The sequence below is a fragment of the Otolemur garnettii genome, unplaced genomic scaffold, assembly GCF_000181295.1.
Source record: "Otolemur garnettii isolate 467f Iridium unplaced genomic scaffold, OtoGar3 scaffold00031, whole genome shotgun sequence".
NCBI lineage: Eukaryota > Metazoa > Chordata > Mammalia > Primates > Galagidae > Otolemur > Otolemur garnettii.
The window spans coordinates 16,377,721-16,396,486 of NW_003852426.1; the positions used below are offsets into that span (position 1 = coordinate 16,377,721).

The 18,766-nt window shown below is 41.2% G+C and overlaps 1 protein-coding gene across 2 annotated transcripts in view; it reads right to left on the bottom strand.

Moving 5' to 3' along the window:
• Positions 1-18,766, bottom strand: part of CLIC5 (chloride intracellular channel 5) — a 150,756-nt gene that overhangs the window by 86,009 nt on the left and 45,981 nt on the right. The window contains exon 1 of one of the 2 annotated variants that reach the window (XM_003789237.2): positions 5,243-5,661. The exons of the other annotated variant lie outside the window; for it this stretch is intronic. Within the exon in view, the coding sequence (XP_003789285.1) occupies positions 5,243-5,305 (63 nt within the window). The 5' untranslated portion in view covers positions 5,306-5,661. Of the gene's footprint in view, positions 1-5,242; positions 5,662-18,766 lie in introns of those variants that run through there. 2 annotated transcript variants of the gene reach the window in all.

Here is an 18,766-nt window from a genome sequence, read left to right on the forward strand (position 1 = left end):
GGGCAAGTGGTTATGCAGGAGTAAGGGAGCGACTGACAAGACAAACTGACTATCTGAGGGCTTGAAAAACCCCACAACCGATGAAGGATCTGCTCTGGCCTTGTGGTCAGGTCAACCACTTCACCTTCGACGGTGGCCTCTGGTGGTTCCAGCTTAAGAAGCAGCAGCCGGTCAGAGGCAACCAGACCCAGTGATGGCTGCACCGTGCTCCAGCTGCCCTTGATCTATGTCCTGGCTCCAGCAGTGAGACTGGACAGGTAGCCCTAAGGTTCTGACTTCTTGTACATATCAAGGGAGGGAAGTCCAGGGTCTTCACTTTCACTAATTGGGCCACATGTGGTCCGCAGAGGCAGCCTTATTTATACCCCAGATTCATACACAGCCCGAGATCCTCACAACACCAACTCTGTGAAAGTTATACTGTCGTTATTAGCACTGCACCGGTAGAAAACGAAAGCAAACAAACAAAACACAACTGCGGTCCGGAGAGGTCAAGCTGCCCGTCCTAGCCCTCAAGAGCTGGTGAGCCACAACCTGACCCCCAAAGTTTCACTCTTTCACCGCATCTCCAGCCAGCACTAATGTGGGCCCAGCCTTGGCAGCTCAGCAGGAGCAAAGAATGAAAAGCTTTTGACCTAAATGACTTTTGACCCAATTGACAGACCCTTTGCCCTGGGTAGAGGGAGTTGCTTAATGTGATGAAGGTAACTTGGAAAACCTAGTGAGCTCATGCAGAAGCAAGCTGCCCAAGGTGATGAGGCCATTCAGAGCAGCTCGGGCCACAGGATCTGATCCTGTCTGTTCTGGAAGTCAGATGACCCCACCATGGGTCGCTGCAACTTATTGCACCCTGCAGCACTGTCAGAGCCTTTCAGGTCACTTGGTAAGTGAAATGACTAGGCATTTCCATTAGACAATTAGCAGGCCTCTGTTTTATTTCTCCTGCACTGAATTGATGATTATTTGACTAGACCGACCCCATGCACAGATTGTTCTGGAGTCCTGTGGAGAGGGCTTAACAGTTTGTCAGCATCTGTTAACTGAGCAGACTGGGTGCAGGCTCTCTATCAGCAGCACTCCTGACTGCGGTGCCCTGAGGCTGCTAGAAGTCTGGACGTCAACCAGCACCAGTGAGGCCACTTATTTCAGCTGTGGCAGAAGCTGCCTGCTATTGGACCCAGCTCCCTCTGATTATGACTCAGTAGCTCTCCACCAAGGCTACACATTGAAGTCATGCCCCGGGGTGGGCATAAAAATACCGTTTCTGGGTCCCACCCGCAGAGACACTGATGACACTGTCCTGGGGAGCAACCTGGCATCAGGAGTTTTTAAATGATTTGAACGTGTAGCCAAAGTTGAGAGCCGCAGGTTTCTGTTGAAACTCCAGTTCCTGACTCAGGAGATTGTGATGGATTTGCCTGCTGCAGGCCCTTCGATTTGGTAGCTTTCTACCTCAGGGGTCTGGGGCTGAGACTGGGTGTGGAGGAAGCAACCCCAGCGGAAGAGGAATGTCTCCAGCTGACATACACAGCACATCCTGTGTTTGTCTTTTGAAATTGCTTTTTGTTGTGCTTTTACTTCCTTTCTCTCTTTCTTTCAATAAACCATGCTCACTGCCATTATCAAGTCTCATTATAACCTGTCGTCCTGCCCTTGTGATCAAAGTCCAAGCCACAGATGATCTCATTTATTCTCAAAATATCCCTGCAAATGAGAAAGGAGCCAGGCCTTTGTTCCCTACTACAAACCAGAGACGTGCAGATCCAGAAAGATTCTATCTGCTGTGGACCTCCTATCATTATGGAAGTCAATGTGTGGATTGCAATTTTCAATTTACGAAGTGCTTTCACCTATATGCTCCCTTGGAATCCTCACAGCAAATCTGTGCCTACGGTACTTTCATAACCAGACTGACCACACATCCCTATTTGTCCCCAAATAATCCTGGGTTACACCTATTGTCCCAGCCTAATTATTAGTAACATCTCCTCTTACTTTCAGAAGTCTGGGTTAGAACAAGAAATTATTACGATCACTTTATTTCCAGCCACTCTCTTGTTTAAGAGGGCTCACAGAAGTTAAATAATTTGTTCAGAGTCATTTAGACTCTTATAGTCAATTAGAGGCAGAAGCAAGACCTGAACTCAAGCCCTGGGACTCCAAATCTCCCCTCCCACACAACAGGTGTTACAGAACATTAGAATCTGAGCTGATCTAATCTAACCTTTTTATGACAGACGAAGAAGCTATGGGGAAATGATCTCTTAAAAGTCACTCTTAGCATGTTTCTTGGAAGGGAAAGACTTAGAGTGCATAGCAGAAATGGAGGTAGTCAATCTCCTTGACAGGATTCCATGAACAGATTAATAAATTATAAATAATTGTCATCAAGGATGGCACCTGAGAGCCTCACTTGGCAAAATAAAGTACCAGGCCTAACATATAGGTCTTCGGAAAACAGCAAGAAGTTTAGAATCTAAATACTGCTAGATTTGAGGACTGGATCTGTATTGGCTATCCACCTCTGAGCATTCCATACACGCTCTGTAAGCACAAACATAAAACGGGGCTAATCACCCTGCGTTCTCAGTTCCCTGGGCTGTTGCAAGAGCAAACTGCGGCTCATCAAGCGCTCTGACAGCATCAAGTCTCATGAGGGCCCTGTGAGTCAGGTTATCAGTTCTCTTTATCTTTCACATGAGTGAAACACGCCTCATGAAGGTTGCTGGGGATCAAATGAGATAACGTATTTGAACAACTTCATAGGTCCCAAAAGGTTGCCATTTCTTCTTCTTCTTATTACCATTACCAGCATTAGTAGTAACAGATAATGACTATCAGTTGACACAGGAGAGAAATACACGTCCTCTAAATGTACTGAGTGACTGAGATTTAGAATAGTAGGCCAGGTTGGGGGTCTTTGATTTCAAGGGGCCACTGAAAATGACCAACATCAGCACTGCCTGGGTAGGGCTTGTCCTGCCTGGGAAGCGTCGTGGAAACCAACCCACCCTGCTCTGTAGAAAAAAAGCACCTGCTCCCTGACACCATCAACAGGAAGACTTTTCTTTATATAAGAATCATATAGCTCAGGGAAACTTCAAAGTTTGGAAAAGTTTGCGTCTATAAATGAGGACATTACTTCCCTCAAATGACAGAGTCTGGGCGGAATCTTTGTTTCACAGTATTTCAAGTCTTTACATGTCCCTGTAAAAAATACCAACTAACCAGAAACTCAAAAATTGTGTGTGGAGGGAGGGGTGGCGTGTCAAAACATCTTTCCTATCTGATTTTGTGATTTTTTGTTCTCCCATCAATCTGGTTTCTGAGCTGGCCGTGAAGCCTGCCTGGTCTCATGGGCTTTCCTTTAGGGAAAAAACCAAATGCCCCCAAAGGCGTTTTAGAATTCTTTAAAAGTCACTGGAGCACTGGGAGCTGTGCAGTGTGCTTTTTATACAAATGGAGAAAATCTCCAAAGCTGCCAAGAAGAAATTCCAAAGGTGCAGGTAGAATTGGTCACCACACCTAACAGTGGGGCAAAGGGCTCCTTTGGCTCTAAAGACCAATTTGTGTTTCAAATATCTTTCAAGAACTTGACACCTTGAAACTACGGACTCCCAGGAAATCTGAGTAAGTTCTAGAATAGCTTTCTTCAAGGAGAGCAGCAAGACTGGGCTTTGTTAAAGCTCTCCTTATTCTCTCCCTAGACTGCAAGCCTGGATGTTGGGGTTCGGGCACCCCTTTACTGCACGGTCTAATACTACGCAGCCTCACAGGGGCTGCTGTGACCTCTTTTATTACGTGGGTCTCCCAGAGGACCTAAAAATCCTGTGGTGGCAGCTTGGGGTGGGGGAGGAAAGGGTATCCCAGAAACCAAGTGAAAGCACAGGGGCCTCCACAGTGGGAAGAGACCAGGCTGAAGAAAGCAAGTGTCTCTAAATGTCAGGAGTAATTTTGAAAAATAAACACAAAGAATATAAAACCAGCAGAAGAAATTTAACCAACCTTTGTGGTAGGCTGGGACAACTGAGGCAGGTCACTTACCAAGTATAAAATGAGTCACAATTGACTTTATATGTTTTAGGAGTCAAAAGGCACCAGAGATCATCCATTGTTATCAAGGTTTATTTAATTAGCTTGTAGCTAAGGATTATTTGGGCAAAATAACATCTTTCCCAGGGAATATTTATGCCTTTTAAATTCAGCCAGGGCCTCTTCCCTTCTGAGCTATCTGCGCCAATGCATTTCCAGGTTTTTCTCCTTTGTGGAAGGTCTGGTGCTGAGGACGCCTGTGGACTCCCCTCCCCCAAGTCCTGGCGACGCTTTCTTCTGGGCCCTGGAGGCGGCTCTCCTGCGCCTCAGGTTTCCCGGCTTCTGCAGTGTCTGCACCCAGGACTGATCAAATGTTTCTTTCTCCTTACACCCGCAGACTGGGAAAGGCTGCCTCAGCCTCCGTCCTGTCTCTTACAGGTTGCACACGAAATACAGTAGTTTTGACGTTAGACTGTTTCTGCCCAGGAAGAAAGGCGACTTAATTTAATTGCGTACTGTGCTCCTTAGTCCGCGTCAGCCTCAGGTTGACCCGGAGGTCTCCCTATTACTAAACCCTCTGGGTTTCCTTGACCCTACCCTGTGTAATCGTGATCATGACAATAATAAATAATAACCTCAGTCCAGGAATAGGGTGTTTGTTTACCGCTTTGCAAGTTCCGAAGCAAGAAAATACCTTTGTTTCCTTTTATTTTAGCAGCTCTGAGAAAAGGGGGGATTTTAAGAAATGTTACTTTTGCTTTGCCAAAGATAATTGTGTCAGTAGTGTTTTCTTGTCTCTCTCATCCCTGCCACTCCTCCCATTTTAAAAGAAAGGTTCACAGGTCCAGTGAGGTTCTCGCCTTGTCCATATACTTGGAGACGTCCTCAGGGCCTGCCCAAATCGCTCTCGGGAGGGCTGCGGACTGACAGCAGTGACCGCCAGTCCCGTGGCGGGTTTGACAAACTGCAAGACAGATCTCCAAGAAGACAGTCACCTGCCACATTGTAACTCACTCCATTCTGCCCCGGAACCCAAAGCGAGATGCTGGCCCGTGGACAGGCCGCGCAGGGGACCACAAGGGACCCGGGCCGCCCTCCCTGGGGAGGGTCCTGAGTCCCGGCGCGATCCCGCCCTGGGCACGTGAGCCCGAGCCTCCCGGATCTCGGCTTCAGGCGCTGCAGGTGCGGCGGGCGCCGGACTCTGACCTACCTTCACGAAGAGCTCGATCTCGGGGTCCCTGTCGTCCCCGTTAGCTGTCGCTGAGTCTGTCATGCCGTTGGCGCCCAAGGCCACCGTCCCAGGCCGGGGAGGCGCCACCTCTGCAGCGCCTAGCCCAGCGCTCTGCGCTGGTGCTCCTGCTCGGCGGGGCTCCTCTTCACGGTGGTATTTAATTTTTTTTTTTTAAATCATCTATTTCTCTACCTGGGGCAATGCAGTCTGAGAGATCAGTGTCCAAGGTGACACACGACAAGGAGAGAAGCCGGGAGCGGGTAGGGAGCAACGGAGAGACGGGCGAAGGGATGACTACAGGTCCTGGGAGCAACAAGTGCCAGGCTGCCGGGAGGTGTCACAGGATCCGGGACTGTCAGCGATCCCGCCGACGCTGCCGCCGCCAACGCGCCCAAAATAGCCAGCGGCTGCGGGGCGGGGTCAGTTCGGGCGGGGACGCGGGAGGGGTGTGGGGGGACACCCTGGGACTCAGGCCGCCGGGCCCCCGCCCAGCGACCCCCCTGGGTGGGAGGAGGGGACAGAGCTGGCGCGGCCACCTAAACCAAGAGGACCTCCTGGAGGGGGTGCAGAGGAGAGGGAATGGGAGGCGAGGAGAAGGGGAAGGGGGAGAAGAGAGAAGGTTGCGAGGCTTCCGTTTCTTTACTGTAGCGTTAGCTCCAAGTTACTCTACTACCAGCGTTACCCGCTTGGAGAAACCCTTCCTGTCTTAGGGAAGCTCAGAACCCGGAGGGAAGTGGGGACAGGGGAGCACCAGAGGACCCGGCATTGCCATCCCGGTGCGCGGCCAGCGGAGGACAGCGCTGGGGGCGGGGCGGGGCGGCGACGCGGCGCAGGGGTGAGCCAACCGGGTCAGGTGCACCCGGCCAAGGATCCCTTTCAACCTGCTGGGGTTTCTTTTTTTCCTTCCCGTTTCTTTCATTTTCATTTTCTTTCTTTCCTATTCTTATTTCCTTTCTGTTCCTCTTCTTGTTTTTTTGGTGAAGTAGGGTACACATCCAGAAAAAGTGCCCAGATCATAGGTGTGCAGTCTAATCAATTTTCCGCAATCTGAACCCTCCGGTGTAACCAGCCCCAGATGAAGAAATACGTGGTTAGCAACACCCCCGGAACCATTCCTGCTGCTGGCTGCTCTCCACTTCTCCTTCCCCCACCTCTTCCCCACCAGGATAACCTTTACCCTAACTTGGGACAGCACAGGGTAGTTTCGCCTGGAATTTGGGTGTCTAGCTTCTTTTGTTCATCAGTGTTTGTGAAATTCATCCATTGTCCATTTTCGTTGACTTAATTTACTTATCCATCCTTCTGTTGATAAACACTGGCATAGTTTCCAGTTAATCATAACCAGAGAAAATTCTACTATAAATATTCTACCTGTATTCTACCTATGAAACATCCTTTGGCTAAATCCATGAACACCTTTCTCGAAGGCACATACACTTAGGATTGGAATTTCTGAGGTGTAGGGCATCAGAATGTCTTTCCTGAACAGTGCCATATGGTTTTCTAAGGTGGTTGTGCCGATGTACATTCTCGCCCTTCATTTTTTTACTAATCCTTTTGCACCCAGAACCTGACTGAAAGCAGTCACCAAGCCCGACTTGCAACCCTCTGAGTTTATTATAGCTTAATCAAGGTGAGGTTTAATTGGTCTCTTCCTCCTTGGTTTCAGGCTTACATCACCGAATCCTTTAGAGAAACAGTCACCTTCACAGCTGTACATTCCGAGCCAATGACGACACACTCTGGGGAAGGACCGAGGTGACTGAGTGAGCCTGGCGCCTCTCTGCCTTATGTACAGAATCATCACTTCCCGGCACTGGAGTGTGGGGGCAATATTTGTAATAGCAATGTGGCAGAAGTAAATAATATCATATGCATAAAATGACTTTGAGGGTTTTTATAATGAGAAAACGTTTTACATGCATGTGAGCCCATTTTTGGACTGTGCTCTAAACCATGTATGATATGACCTCTCTTTCCTTAACTCCATAGCTGGCAGGGCTAATTTTCATTTATCTTCTCAAAATATCTGCTGCTAATTGGAAAATGGAATGATTCTGTTTTAATCACAATTTCTAGAAAATATCCCATTTGGATATCCCCTCAGATAACTGATAGTTTTTATATTATAAACCTTGAAATTATTTTTTAAAAAAGTCTTCCTTGGTCATAAATTATTTCTGTGTATTGTTCCAGGTTTTAAGTCCGTATCTTGCCATAGTTCAAGGTAAGAGGACTTCATTTTGTATGCTTTCATGTCAAAGCATAAATGGTTAGCTTAATTTTAGCTTTGATCAGAGAAAAATATTTCAACCCATAGTTTTACCAACTTGGAGCAAGTTTCAAATAAATCATTACCAGGAAAGACTTTTAAAACCTATTTATGGTTCACACTGGCAGCATATGCACTGAAACCAGAACCATACAGGAAAATTAGCATGGCCACAATGAAAGGATGACACACAAATCTTTGTAACATTCATATTTTTGAATGATTAGTGAAAGCAAAAATTCTATCTGATAAGATTTTTTATATTTTTAAATTCAATAATATGCCAACTGCAATATACAGGGCTAAAGGGTAAAGAGACATATCTAGTGATAAGATTTATATATTTTTCTTACAGTGGTAAACCAGTAACTCTAAGTAGAATGAGAAGAATTAAGTATGCATATTGTAACTCCTAAGGAAACAGCTAAGTTATACAAAGAGACATAGTAAAAAAGCTAATAAATAAGTTCAAATGGAACAGCAAGGAATATTCAAATAATTTAAAGGACAGGAAAAGGGGGGGAAGGAAACAATTAGAAAACTAATAATAAAATGGTAGCCCTGAACACAACCATATCAGTACTCGAACTAAATACAAATGGTCTAAATACATCAATTAAATGCTGGGGATCATTGCATTGGATTTAAAAACCCCAAGATCCAACCTATGCTGTCATAGAATTCACCTCAAACACAATGATATTGATAAATTGAACTAAAAAGATAGGAAAGCTAACCTTAAAATAGACTTAAGAATAAGGAAATTATTGGAGCTAAACACAGATATCACATAACAATAAAAGAGACAACTCACTAAGGAGATATAACAACCTGAAATGTGTATATAAGCGAATAAGAGAGCTTCATATAGATGAAGCAAAAGCTAATGGAACTGAAAGGAGAAAAAGACAAATACATAATTATAGTTAGAGACTTCAATACTCCTTTCTTAGTAATTGATAGCACAGGTAGACAAAAAATCAACAAAAATATAACAGACCTAAATAACACTATCAATCAACTTGACCTAAATAATGCCTATGAATATCTCACCCAAACAACAAAATATGTATTATTTTCACGTGTACACAAAACAGTCACCAAAATAGACCATATTCCGGGTTACAGATGAAACCTTTAAGTTTAAAAGAATGAAATCATACGAAGTGTGTTCTCTGACCACAATGGAATTAATTAGATCAATAATACACCAATATCCAGAAAATCTCTAAATACTTACAAATTTAGCAACACACTTTAAGAAATTTATTGATCAACAAGGAAATCTCAAGGACAATTAGAAAATATTTTGAACTGAATGCAAATGAATATACAACATGTCAAAATTTGTGTGGTGCCACCAAAGCAATGTCTAAAGAGAAATTTAAATATGAAACATTTTAGAATAAAAAGGTTTCAAATCAATAATCTAAGCTTCCGTGTTAGGGAACTAGAAAGAGAACAGCCAGCTAAACCCAAGGCAAGCAGAAAGAATAAAATATTAAATGTAAGAAGCAAAATTAGTGAAATTGAAGGAAAGATAAAACAATGGAGAAAAATCAATACTGTCAGAAGCTAGTTTTGTAAAATATTATAAAATTGATAAACTTTTAGCTAGATTTATCAAGAGAAAAAGAGAGACGATATATGTTACCAACAGGATATCACTACAAATTCCATAGGTACAAAAAAAATAAAGGAATACTGCAAACAACCCTTACACATAAATTAGACCACTTAAATAAAATTAACCAAATCTTGGAAGGCACAAACTGACAAAATTCACTCAAGAAGAAAAAGTAGATAACCTGAATAGTTCTATGTCCATTAATGATATTAAATTCATAGTTGAAAACCATCCCCAAAAAAAGAAAACTCCAGGCCTAGATATCTTCATTAATGAATGCTACCAAACATTTAAGAAAGAATAACATCAATTCTGTACAATCTCTTTTAAAAATAAGAAGAGGAAGAAACAAAGGACTTGTATCCAGAATTTGTAAGGAATTTTTACACTCCCCAAATAAAAAAACAAACCAACTAAAAAAAGTAGGCAAAATATCTGAACAGAAAACTTTACAAAAGAAGACCTACTAATGGCAAATAAGTCCATGAAACTATTCCTGACATTCTGCAGTACAGAAATGCAAATTAAGAGTGAGTATAAATATACGTATATATGTGTGTGCATATATATACCTGTACCATACATGTACTAGAATGGTTAAAGCATGCACTCATGAAAATTCCACGTGCTGGCAAGAATGCAGAGCTACAAGGACTCTCATACATTGTTGGTATTAATGCAAACTTGTACAGTCATTTTGGACAAAAGTTGGCATTCTTATAAAATATATGAATGAAATATATACTTTACATATGGCCCAGTTACCATCTCCTGGGTATTATCTTAGTGAAATGAAAACTTATGCTCACGCAATGAAAACTTGGTACATAAATGTTTACAGCATTATTATTCATAATGGCCCTAGACTGGAAACAACCCAAATGCCCCACAGTGGGTAAATAAATAAAATTTAATACATTCCTACATTGATATGCCACTTAGCAGTAAAAAGGAATGAACCATTGAAAGTGCAAAACATAGATAAATCTCCAATGCATGATGATAAGTAATAGCAACAAGCCTTGAAATGTTATATACTGTATGGTTTCACTTACATGACATTCTGGAAAAGAAAATATTATAGGCATGGAGCCATCAGCGGCTGCCAGGGATTGACAGGGGAGGGGTTTGACCACAGAGAGGTGGCACCAGGGAATTTTTTCAGGCCATAGAACTGCTTTGCATCCTGTTTGTGGTGGTGGTTACACACGTTTCTGGATGTGTTGAAACATGGAGAGCTGCATAGCAAAAGAGTGAATTTTCTGTATGTAATTTTGAAAGTGCTCAGAATGCTTAAATAATTTTTTAAAAGGTAAAGCTTGCACTCCCACCAGCAGTGCAGAAGTGTTCCCTCCTCTCCACATCCATGCCAACATCTGTAGTTGTGGGATTTTGTTATGTGAGCCAGTCTTAGGGGAGTTAGGTGATATCTCAAAGTGGTTTTGATTTGCATTTCTCTGATGATTAAAGATGATGAGCATTTCTTCATGTGTTTATAGGCCATGTGCCTATCTTCTTCAGAGAAGATTCTGTTCAAGTCCCTTGCCCACAGTGAAATGGGATTACTTGTTCTTTTCTTATTAGTAAGTTTGAGTTCTCTGTGGATTCTGGTTAACAAACCTTTGTCAGAAGCATGTCATGCAAAAATCTTCTCCCATTCTGAGGGCTGTCTGTTTGCTTTACTTACTGTGTTCTTGGCTGTGCAGATGCTTTTTAGTTTGATCAGATCCCAGTAATGTATTTTTGGTGTTCCCTCAATTGCCCAGGGGTGTCCTCCTCATAAAGTATTCTCCCAAGCCAATTTCTTCAAGCGTTTCTCCTGCACTCTCTCCAAGAATCTTTATAGTTTCATGTCTTAAGTTTAAATTTTTTATCCATTGAGAGTCAATTTTTGTTAATGGTGAAAGGTATGGGTCCAAGCCAGCCAATTCTCCCAGCACCATTTGTTAAATAGGGAATCTTTCCCCCAGTTTATGATTTTGATAGGCTTAACAAAGGTCAAATGACAGTAAGTGTCTGGGTTCATCTCTTGGTTCTCAATTCTGTTCCATACAGCTACTTCTCTATTTTTGTGCCAATACCATGCTGTTTTTATCACTATAGATTTATAGCATAGTTTGAAGTCTGGTAGCGTGATTCCTCCTGATTTGTTTTTATTTCTGAGTAATGTCTTGGCTATTTGAGGTTTTTTCTGGTTCCATATAAAACAAAGTACTATTTTTTCCAGATCTTTAAAGTATGATGGTGGTGCTTTGATAGGGATTGCATTAAATTTGTAAATTGCTTTGGGTAATATGGACATTTTAACAATGTTGATTCTTCCTAGCCATGAGCATGATATGTTTTTCCATTTGTTAACATCTCCAGCTATTTCTTTTCTCAGAGTTTCATAATTCTCTTTATAGAGATCTTTCATGTCCTTTGTTAGGTAAATTCCCAAATATTTCATCTTCTTTGGCACAACTATAAAGGGAGTAGAGTCCTTGACTGTCTTTTCAGCTTGACTATTATTGTTATATTGATTTTGTACCCTAAGATGCTACTATATTCCTTGACCACTCCTAAGAGTTTTGTGGTTGAGTCCCTGGGGTTTTCCAGGTATAAAATCATATCCTCTGTGAGAGTTAAAGTTTGATCTCCACTGACCCTATTTGTATGCCCTTGATCACCTTCTCTTGCCTGATTGCAATGGCTAAGACTTCCAATACAATGTTAAGAAGCAGTGGAGACAATGGGCAACCTTGCCTGGTTCCTGATCTGAGTGGAAATGTTTTCAATTTTACTCCATTCAATATGATATTGACTGTGGGTTTGCTGTAGATGGCCTCTATCAGTTTAAGAAAAGCCCCTTCTATACACATTTTCTTAAGTGTTCTGATCATGAAAGGATGCTGGACATTGTCAAAAGCTTTTTCTGCATCTATTGAGAGAATCATATGGTCTTTGTTTTTTAGTTTGTTTATATGATGTATTATATTTATATGTTTACATATATTGAACCAACCTTGAGACCCTGGGATAAAACAACTTGGTCATGTTGTATAATTCATTTGATGTTGCTGCATTCTGTTTGCTAGGATCTTATTGAATACTTTTGCACCTATGTTCATTAAAGATATTGGTCTATAGTTTTCTTTTTTTGTTAGGTCTTTTCCTGGTTTGGGCATCAGGGTGATATTTGCTTCATAGAATGTGTTGGGAAGTATTCCCTCTTTTTCAATGTTTTAGAAAAGGTTAAGTAATATAGGTACTAGTTCCTCTTTAAAGATTTGGTAGAATTCTGATGTGAAGCCATCTGGTCTCAGATGCTTCTTTTTGGGGAGATTTCGTATAGTTGATTCTATTTCAGTACTTCATATAGGTCTGTCCAGCATTTCCAATCCTTTCTGATTAAGTCTAGGAAGTTGGCATGCTTCCAAGAATTGGTCAATTTCTTTGGGATTTTCATATTTCTGAGAATAAAGTTTTTTGTAGTATTTATTAAGGATTGTTTTAATTTCTGAGGTGTCTGTTGTTATTTTGCCTTTGTCATTTCTGATTGATAATGTTATGGAGTTTAATTTTCTATTTTTGGTTGGGTTGGCAACAGGTTATCAATTTCGTTGAATTTTTCAAAAAACCAACTTTTGACTCATTCATCTTTTGAATAATTCTTTTGGTTTTGATTTCATTTAGTTCTGCCCTAATTTTAGTTATTTCTTTTCTTCTGCTGGGTTTGGGGTTGGAATGTTCTTCCTTTTCCAGTTGCTTAAGATGTCCCATTAAGCTATTGACTTCCTCTCTTCCTGTTCTCTTGAGGAAGGCTTGCAGTGCTATAAATTTCCCTCTTAGGACTGTCTTTGCATTATCCCACAGGTTCTGATAATTCGTGTCTTCATTATTGTTTTGTTCCAAAAATTTGTCAATTTCCTTTAATCTCATCTATGACCCAGCTATCATTCAGTATAAGGTTATTTAGTTTCCATGTCTTTGTATGAGTAAGCAGATACCTGTTATTGGTGAGTACAACTTTTATTGCATGACGATCTGAGAAAATACAAGGAATAATTTCTATACTTTTAAATTTGCTGAGGTTAAAATGTCCCTTTTGGAAAGAAATATGGAGAATACTCAGGGATCTAAAAGTAGACCTGTCATTTGATCCTGCAATTAGGAATATATCCAAAAGACCAAAATCACTTTATAACAAAGATATTTGCACTAGATTGTTCATTGCAGCTCAATTCATAATAGCCAAGTCATGGAAGAAGCCCAAGTTCTCATCTACCCATGAATGGATTAATAAATTAATAAATTGTGGTATATGCATACCATGGAATATTATGCAGTCTTAAAAAAGATGGAGACTTTACCTCTTTTACATTTACATGGACGGAGCTGGAACATATCCTTCTTAGTAAAGTATCTCCAGAATGTAAGCAAAAATATCCCATGTACTCAGAACTACTATGAAACCAATTTACAATCACACTTTCATATGAAGAATAGATCACACCTATGGTCCAAGATGAAGGAGGGAGAAGGAGGGGATGGGAAAGGAGGGGGTAGGTCAGATCAAGAGAGGGTAAATGGTGAGATCACACCAATGGTGCATAATGCAAGGGTGCATGTTGGATCTATTAGTATAGAGGATAAATGTCTTAACACAATAGCTAAGTAAACTGGATGAGGTATATATTAACCAGTGTGATGTAAGTGTTCTTAATTCTGTATGAAATCAGCACATGGTACCCCATAAATTCATTAATGTATACATAATCTATGTGTTTATGATTTAATACAAATGTACACATGATCTATGTGTTTATGATTTAATACAAATAAATAAATAAAAGGTAAAGCTAGCAGGTTCTATTTCCACATGCCCTTTCCTCACATTCTTTTCTTCAGGTTCCTAAAATCAGATCTCATCTTACCATTAACTGCAAAGGCAGAAAACAAATCTCTGCTCCTTTAGACCTAGTATTCCTAATCAAGCCAATCAATAAAATAGAACAAAACTTCATTAAAATAAAAACAAAACAAAGTGAAATAAGCATATTTAGGCTGTGTGTGCATGTGTGGGGGTGTGAGTGTATGTGAGAGGAAAGGCGAAGTAACGATGGTGCTTAGGTGGAGATTTTCCAGAAATGCTGGCTCTACCCAGTACCAGAGCACATTAGTTGCAAGTCCCAACTTTTATGTACCTAAAGGCATTTAGTCAAAGTCACTTACTTTGCCCCAGAGGAGTAACTATTTCTATGATAGTTAAACCGAGTTGTCCCGCCCTTACATTCTCTATAGAGAATCTCTCAGACAATCCCGAGGATTTGCAGTTTGAGCTTGCAGATTTTGATGACACCAGTTATCAGTTATGTGGTGTCTCTGTGTGAGGGCCAAGTAGGTGTAGATGAAGGGAGGGGAGTCCTGGAGGGATCATACCTGCATGAGGTCCCAGATTGAGCTGTGAGAAAGATGGGCGTGGGTGGTAGTTCTGTCTATTCCTTTATATACTAAGGTGCCCTTGGGCAAACCCAATATTACCAGACATCTTTGTTCCCACAACAATCTGCCTACAGGTGCTTAGCAAAGGGAGAGGCCTGGGAGTGAGCTGGACTGAAGCCCAGAGCCCCTGCCAACAACCTTCACTTCTCCATGCCACTGATCCACCCATTACTCATTCCTCCAACCAGTGTTTTGGGGTGTCTAATGTATGCCAGACACTGCTCGTGCCCTTTCCAGGACTCTCTGACATCATGCATATCACCTCCTGATGATGAGTAGCCTTTGTTCCTGCATTATTCCCTCACAGATTCAGTTATGTCCTTCCCAGGAGAATGAAAGCTTCTTGAGGACAGAAATCCAGGTTTGTGCTTCTGTTACATGACTCACAGATGGTAATGGTCCCCTGCTATACACTTGTAAACTAACTGATAATAAGCCAAGTACAGAGTACATGCTCAATAAATACTTTTTGATGGAATCAATGAATGAATAACTGGCATCTCGCTTATTTGCAGCCTCCTCTTTTGGGGATTTTGTTCTCACATCAGTGAAGGAGTATTTATAAAGACCCTAATTTTGAACTGAAACATATGAAAGGGTTATGTCATAATAATAATGATAGTTAACATTTACTAGGAACCCACCGTATGCTGGGAGCTCTGAATCCCTTATTATCTCACATCATCTCCATAAGAACCTGATGAGGCAGTGCTATTAGTCCCATTTCAGAAATGAGGAAAAAGACTGAAGGGTTTAAATACCTTGTCCACGCTCACATGGGTAGTTATAAGTAACAGAACTTAGTACTCTGACCCAGAGCTCTTCATCAGTAAAGCCCATACTATTATGGAGGTGGCTGGGCTGCTACCAGAGATTTAGAAACTGCTTAGTGAATTGGTGAAACTGGTGAATTACTGGTCTTGGATAAGGAATGGCTAGGCTTAGGAATTCTGGAATTCTTCTTTATTTTGCTTAAACTAAGAGATACCTAGAGATGAATTGAAAGAAATAAGAATAAAAAAAACCATAGGGACCAAGAGATGACACACAAAAAATGAAATATACTCAGGCCTAGAAAAAGGAAATTATGGGAGCCAAAAAGGCAGGAGAAAGTGATCTGAGGTCATGTTCTGTTGCATCCCTGAGCATTTTTGGCAGGATTTACTGCTCTGGTGATTGTCCTCACTTAATGACCAAGCTCTTGGCAAGATCACATAAAAAATACAACTATTACAGAAATGCATAAGAAAATCTTGGACAGATTCTAAGGTAAATACATGTAGCAAAATTCTAAAACAGCCCCATAACTATTGACTAGTACTACTTTGATCTACACTTCTGATTTTTTTTTTCTGGCCAAAAAGGCCATCTCACCACTTGATGAGAAATGATCTTTAATAACTCAAAAAGGGCATAGTGTTAAAAAGAGCCCTTGGGGGAGAAGCAAAGTATTGGGAATAGGAAGCCAGCATCTACACTGGTGGGAGAAGAACACAAATGTTTTGAGGGACATGAGCAAATGCCCATGGCTGATTCTGAAAGGACATGAAAACAGTTTTTATAATCATTAACAACTGGAATCCATTTGCCCTTTTGCTAATGGGTCTCCTAGTTTTCCTTAGGGATCTACCCTTTCTCCATTCCCAGTCCACTAGGTTTAAGCGGCACTTCAGGGTGGCAGGTGACTCATGTTAGCCACTCAGCACTGCAACCTCTGGTCACAGTGACTGGTCCAAAATGGACATGTAATCAGTTTGGATTCAATGAACTTCAAACACTGTGACTTTTGGTTTAAGAGACCATTTTTCCTTCTCCTGGACTTATAGAGAAAGTAGGGTATGATATTAGTAATGTTTCTATAGTACTATCCCGCCACTGCTAAGAGCTTGACTGAGAGTACAGCCAACAGAGAAAAAAACAAGCACCAAAATATGGAGAAAGGGATCCCCAATTCTGATGTGCTATTTGAGTGACTACGTCTCTTGGTGCCTAAAACTTGATACCCCTGGAATTTCCTGTCCTAGTGGTCAATAAAATCTTCATTTGACTCAGACCATCTCAAGTTGGATTTTTTTATATTTGCAAATGGAAATTTATATCCTTGTCATTTAGAACTTACATTGAGGGTAATGAGCAAGAGATTGTCCCTCTGATAGAAAGAAGACCTCAGGGATATTCTAAGGTGGGCATGAGTCAATGACACAGTGATACACTTTAAAACGAGGCCACATGCTGTGGAGAGTAAAAGGTGTTATTTTTAAAGTTCCAGATCTTCATAAAAACAGTGTATAGTCCTATGGGCTCTTGAATACATAATGAGATTAACTTATAGAAAATAGACAAAATTCCATAGAATTCCATATAGCCAGGCTATATGCATGGACTTAAGGTTATCAAAGCTAGCTACAGAACAGAATGAATGATACAAATCCTAAAACAATGTCTCCATGAATTGATATTTTTCAACAGACAGGATGTCTTATGGTATGTGTACATATTTATAAAGTACTTGATTAAGATCCAGAAATTCCAAATTCAAAGCTTTCTAACCCTATAATCTGGTCATCCAGTCTCTCTGAGCCTCGGTTCCTTTATCTGTACAATGGGAATAACGGTACTTTCCCTGAAGTTTGTGTAAGTTTAAGTAATATTATTTATGAATATATATAATGCACCCAACACAGTGATTGACCCATAAAGAAAGAATAAAAGTAGCTCAGCGGCTAGGGCGCCAGCCACACACACTGGAGCTGGCGGGTTTGAACCCAGCCTGGGCCTACCAAACAACTAGCTGGACATTGTGGCAGGTGCCTATAGTCCCAGCTTCTTGGGAGGCTGAGGCAAGAGAATCACTTAAGCCCAAGAGTCTGAGGTTGCTGTGAGCTGTGATGCCATGACACTCTACCCAGGGTAACAAAGTGAGACCGTCTCAAAAAAAAAAAAACAAAGAAAGAAAGAATGAAAGTTATTCTTTTTTCCCCAAATGTACATATGCAGGCATGGAGCAAAGAATTTTTCAAGTGGCATCTCACTTAATCCCTTACTGCAACTCTATGTGCGAGATAGCTACTATTATTACCCATTTTGAAGTTGAAGCAGCTGATCCTTACAGATTAGTAAGGAATCTAGAAAGCTATAGAGCTGGGATTTGAACCCCAGGTTCTCAGACTCCCCCAAATCTGCTTTAAATGACCTTAGTAAATGAGTACTAGCTAGGTTTTTGTTTTTTTTTAATCAATGTGTTTCAACAAATAGTTAAAGTCAATACATAAAAATAGTAAAGATTCAGTCCAGAAATGACAAGTGAAGATTGGTTACTGAGGCCAGGCGTGGTGGCTCATGCCTGTAACCCTAGCACTCTGGGAGGCCAAGGCCAGTGGATTGCCCCGAGCTCACAGGTTCAAGATCAGCCTGAGCAAGAGTGAGACTCCATCTCTAAAATAAAAAAATAGCCAGGCATTGTGGTGAGTGCCTCTAGTCCTAGCTACTTGGGAGGCTGAGGAAAGAGAATCGCTTGAGCCTAAGTTGGAGTTTGCTGTGAGCTGTGATGCCACAACACTCTACCAAGAGTGACAGAAAAAAAAAAAAAAAAAGGTCAGCTGTGAGTCATCCAAAAAGAAATTCTCCCAGGTAGAGTGGAAGCCTAGATGATTTCCATCTTTATTTAACCATCCCCCCTGTCATAACACGAGCTCTTTGAGCCACTAAGATATTTCCTGAAAGGCATAGAATATTTTTGAGAATATTACAATCACTTCCTTGGAGATGGACAGAACTGATCTAATCTTAATGCTTTTTTTTTTTTTTTAACAAATAATCTGCCTTGAAGATGGGACAGGATAAAAGTCTTCCCCTAAAATTCTAGGAACATGGCCATATTTAAGTATGATTTTCCCATTCCATATATTTCCTCTCGTACATCTCTCTCCAATGAATCTCAGAGAAATAGGAGAAAACATTTCTATGTGTTATTACTTGTCCATAATGAGGCAGGTACAGAGAAAATCCATTTCTGCAGCACTGTAATAAGTGGTTCTCTTTACTTTGTATTCAGGGAGCTGGCTTTGATTCTATTTGTGGCATACACTTTTCCCAACTGCACAATCTTTTATCATCTGTT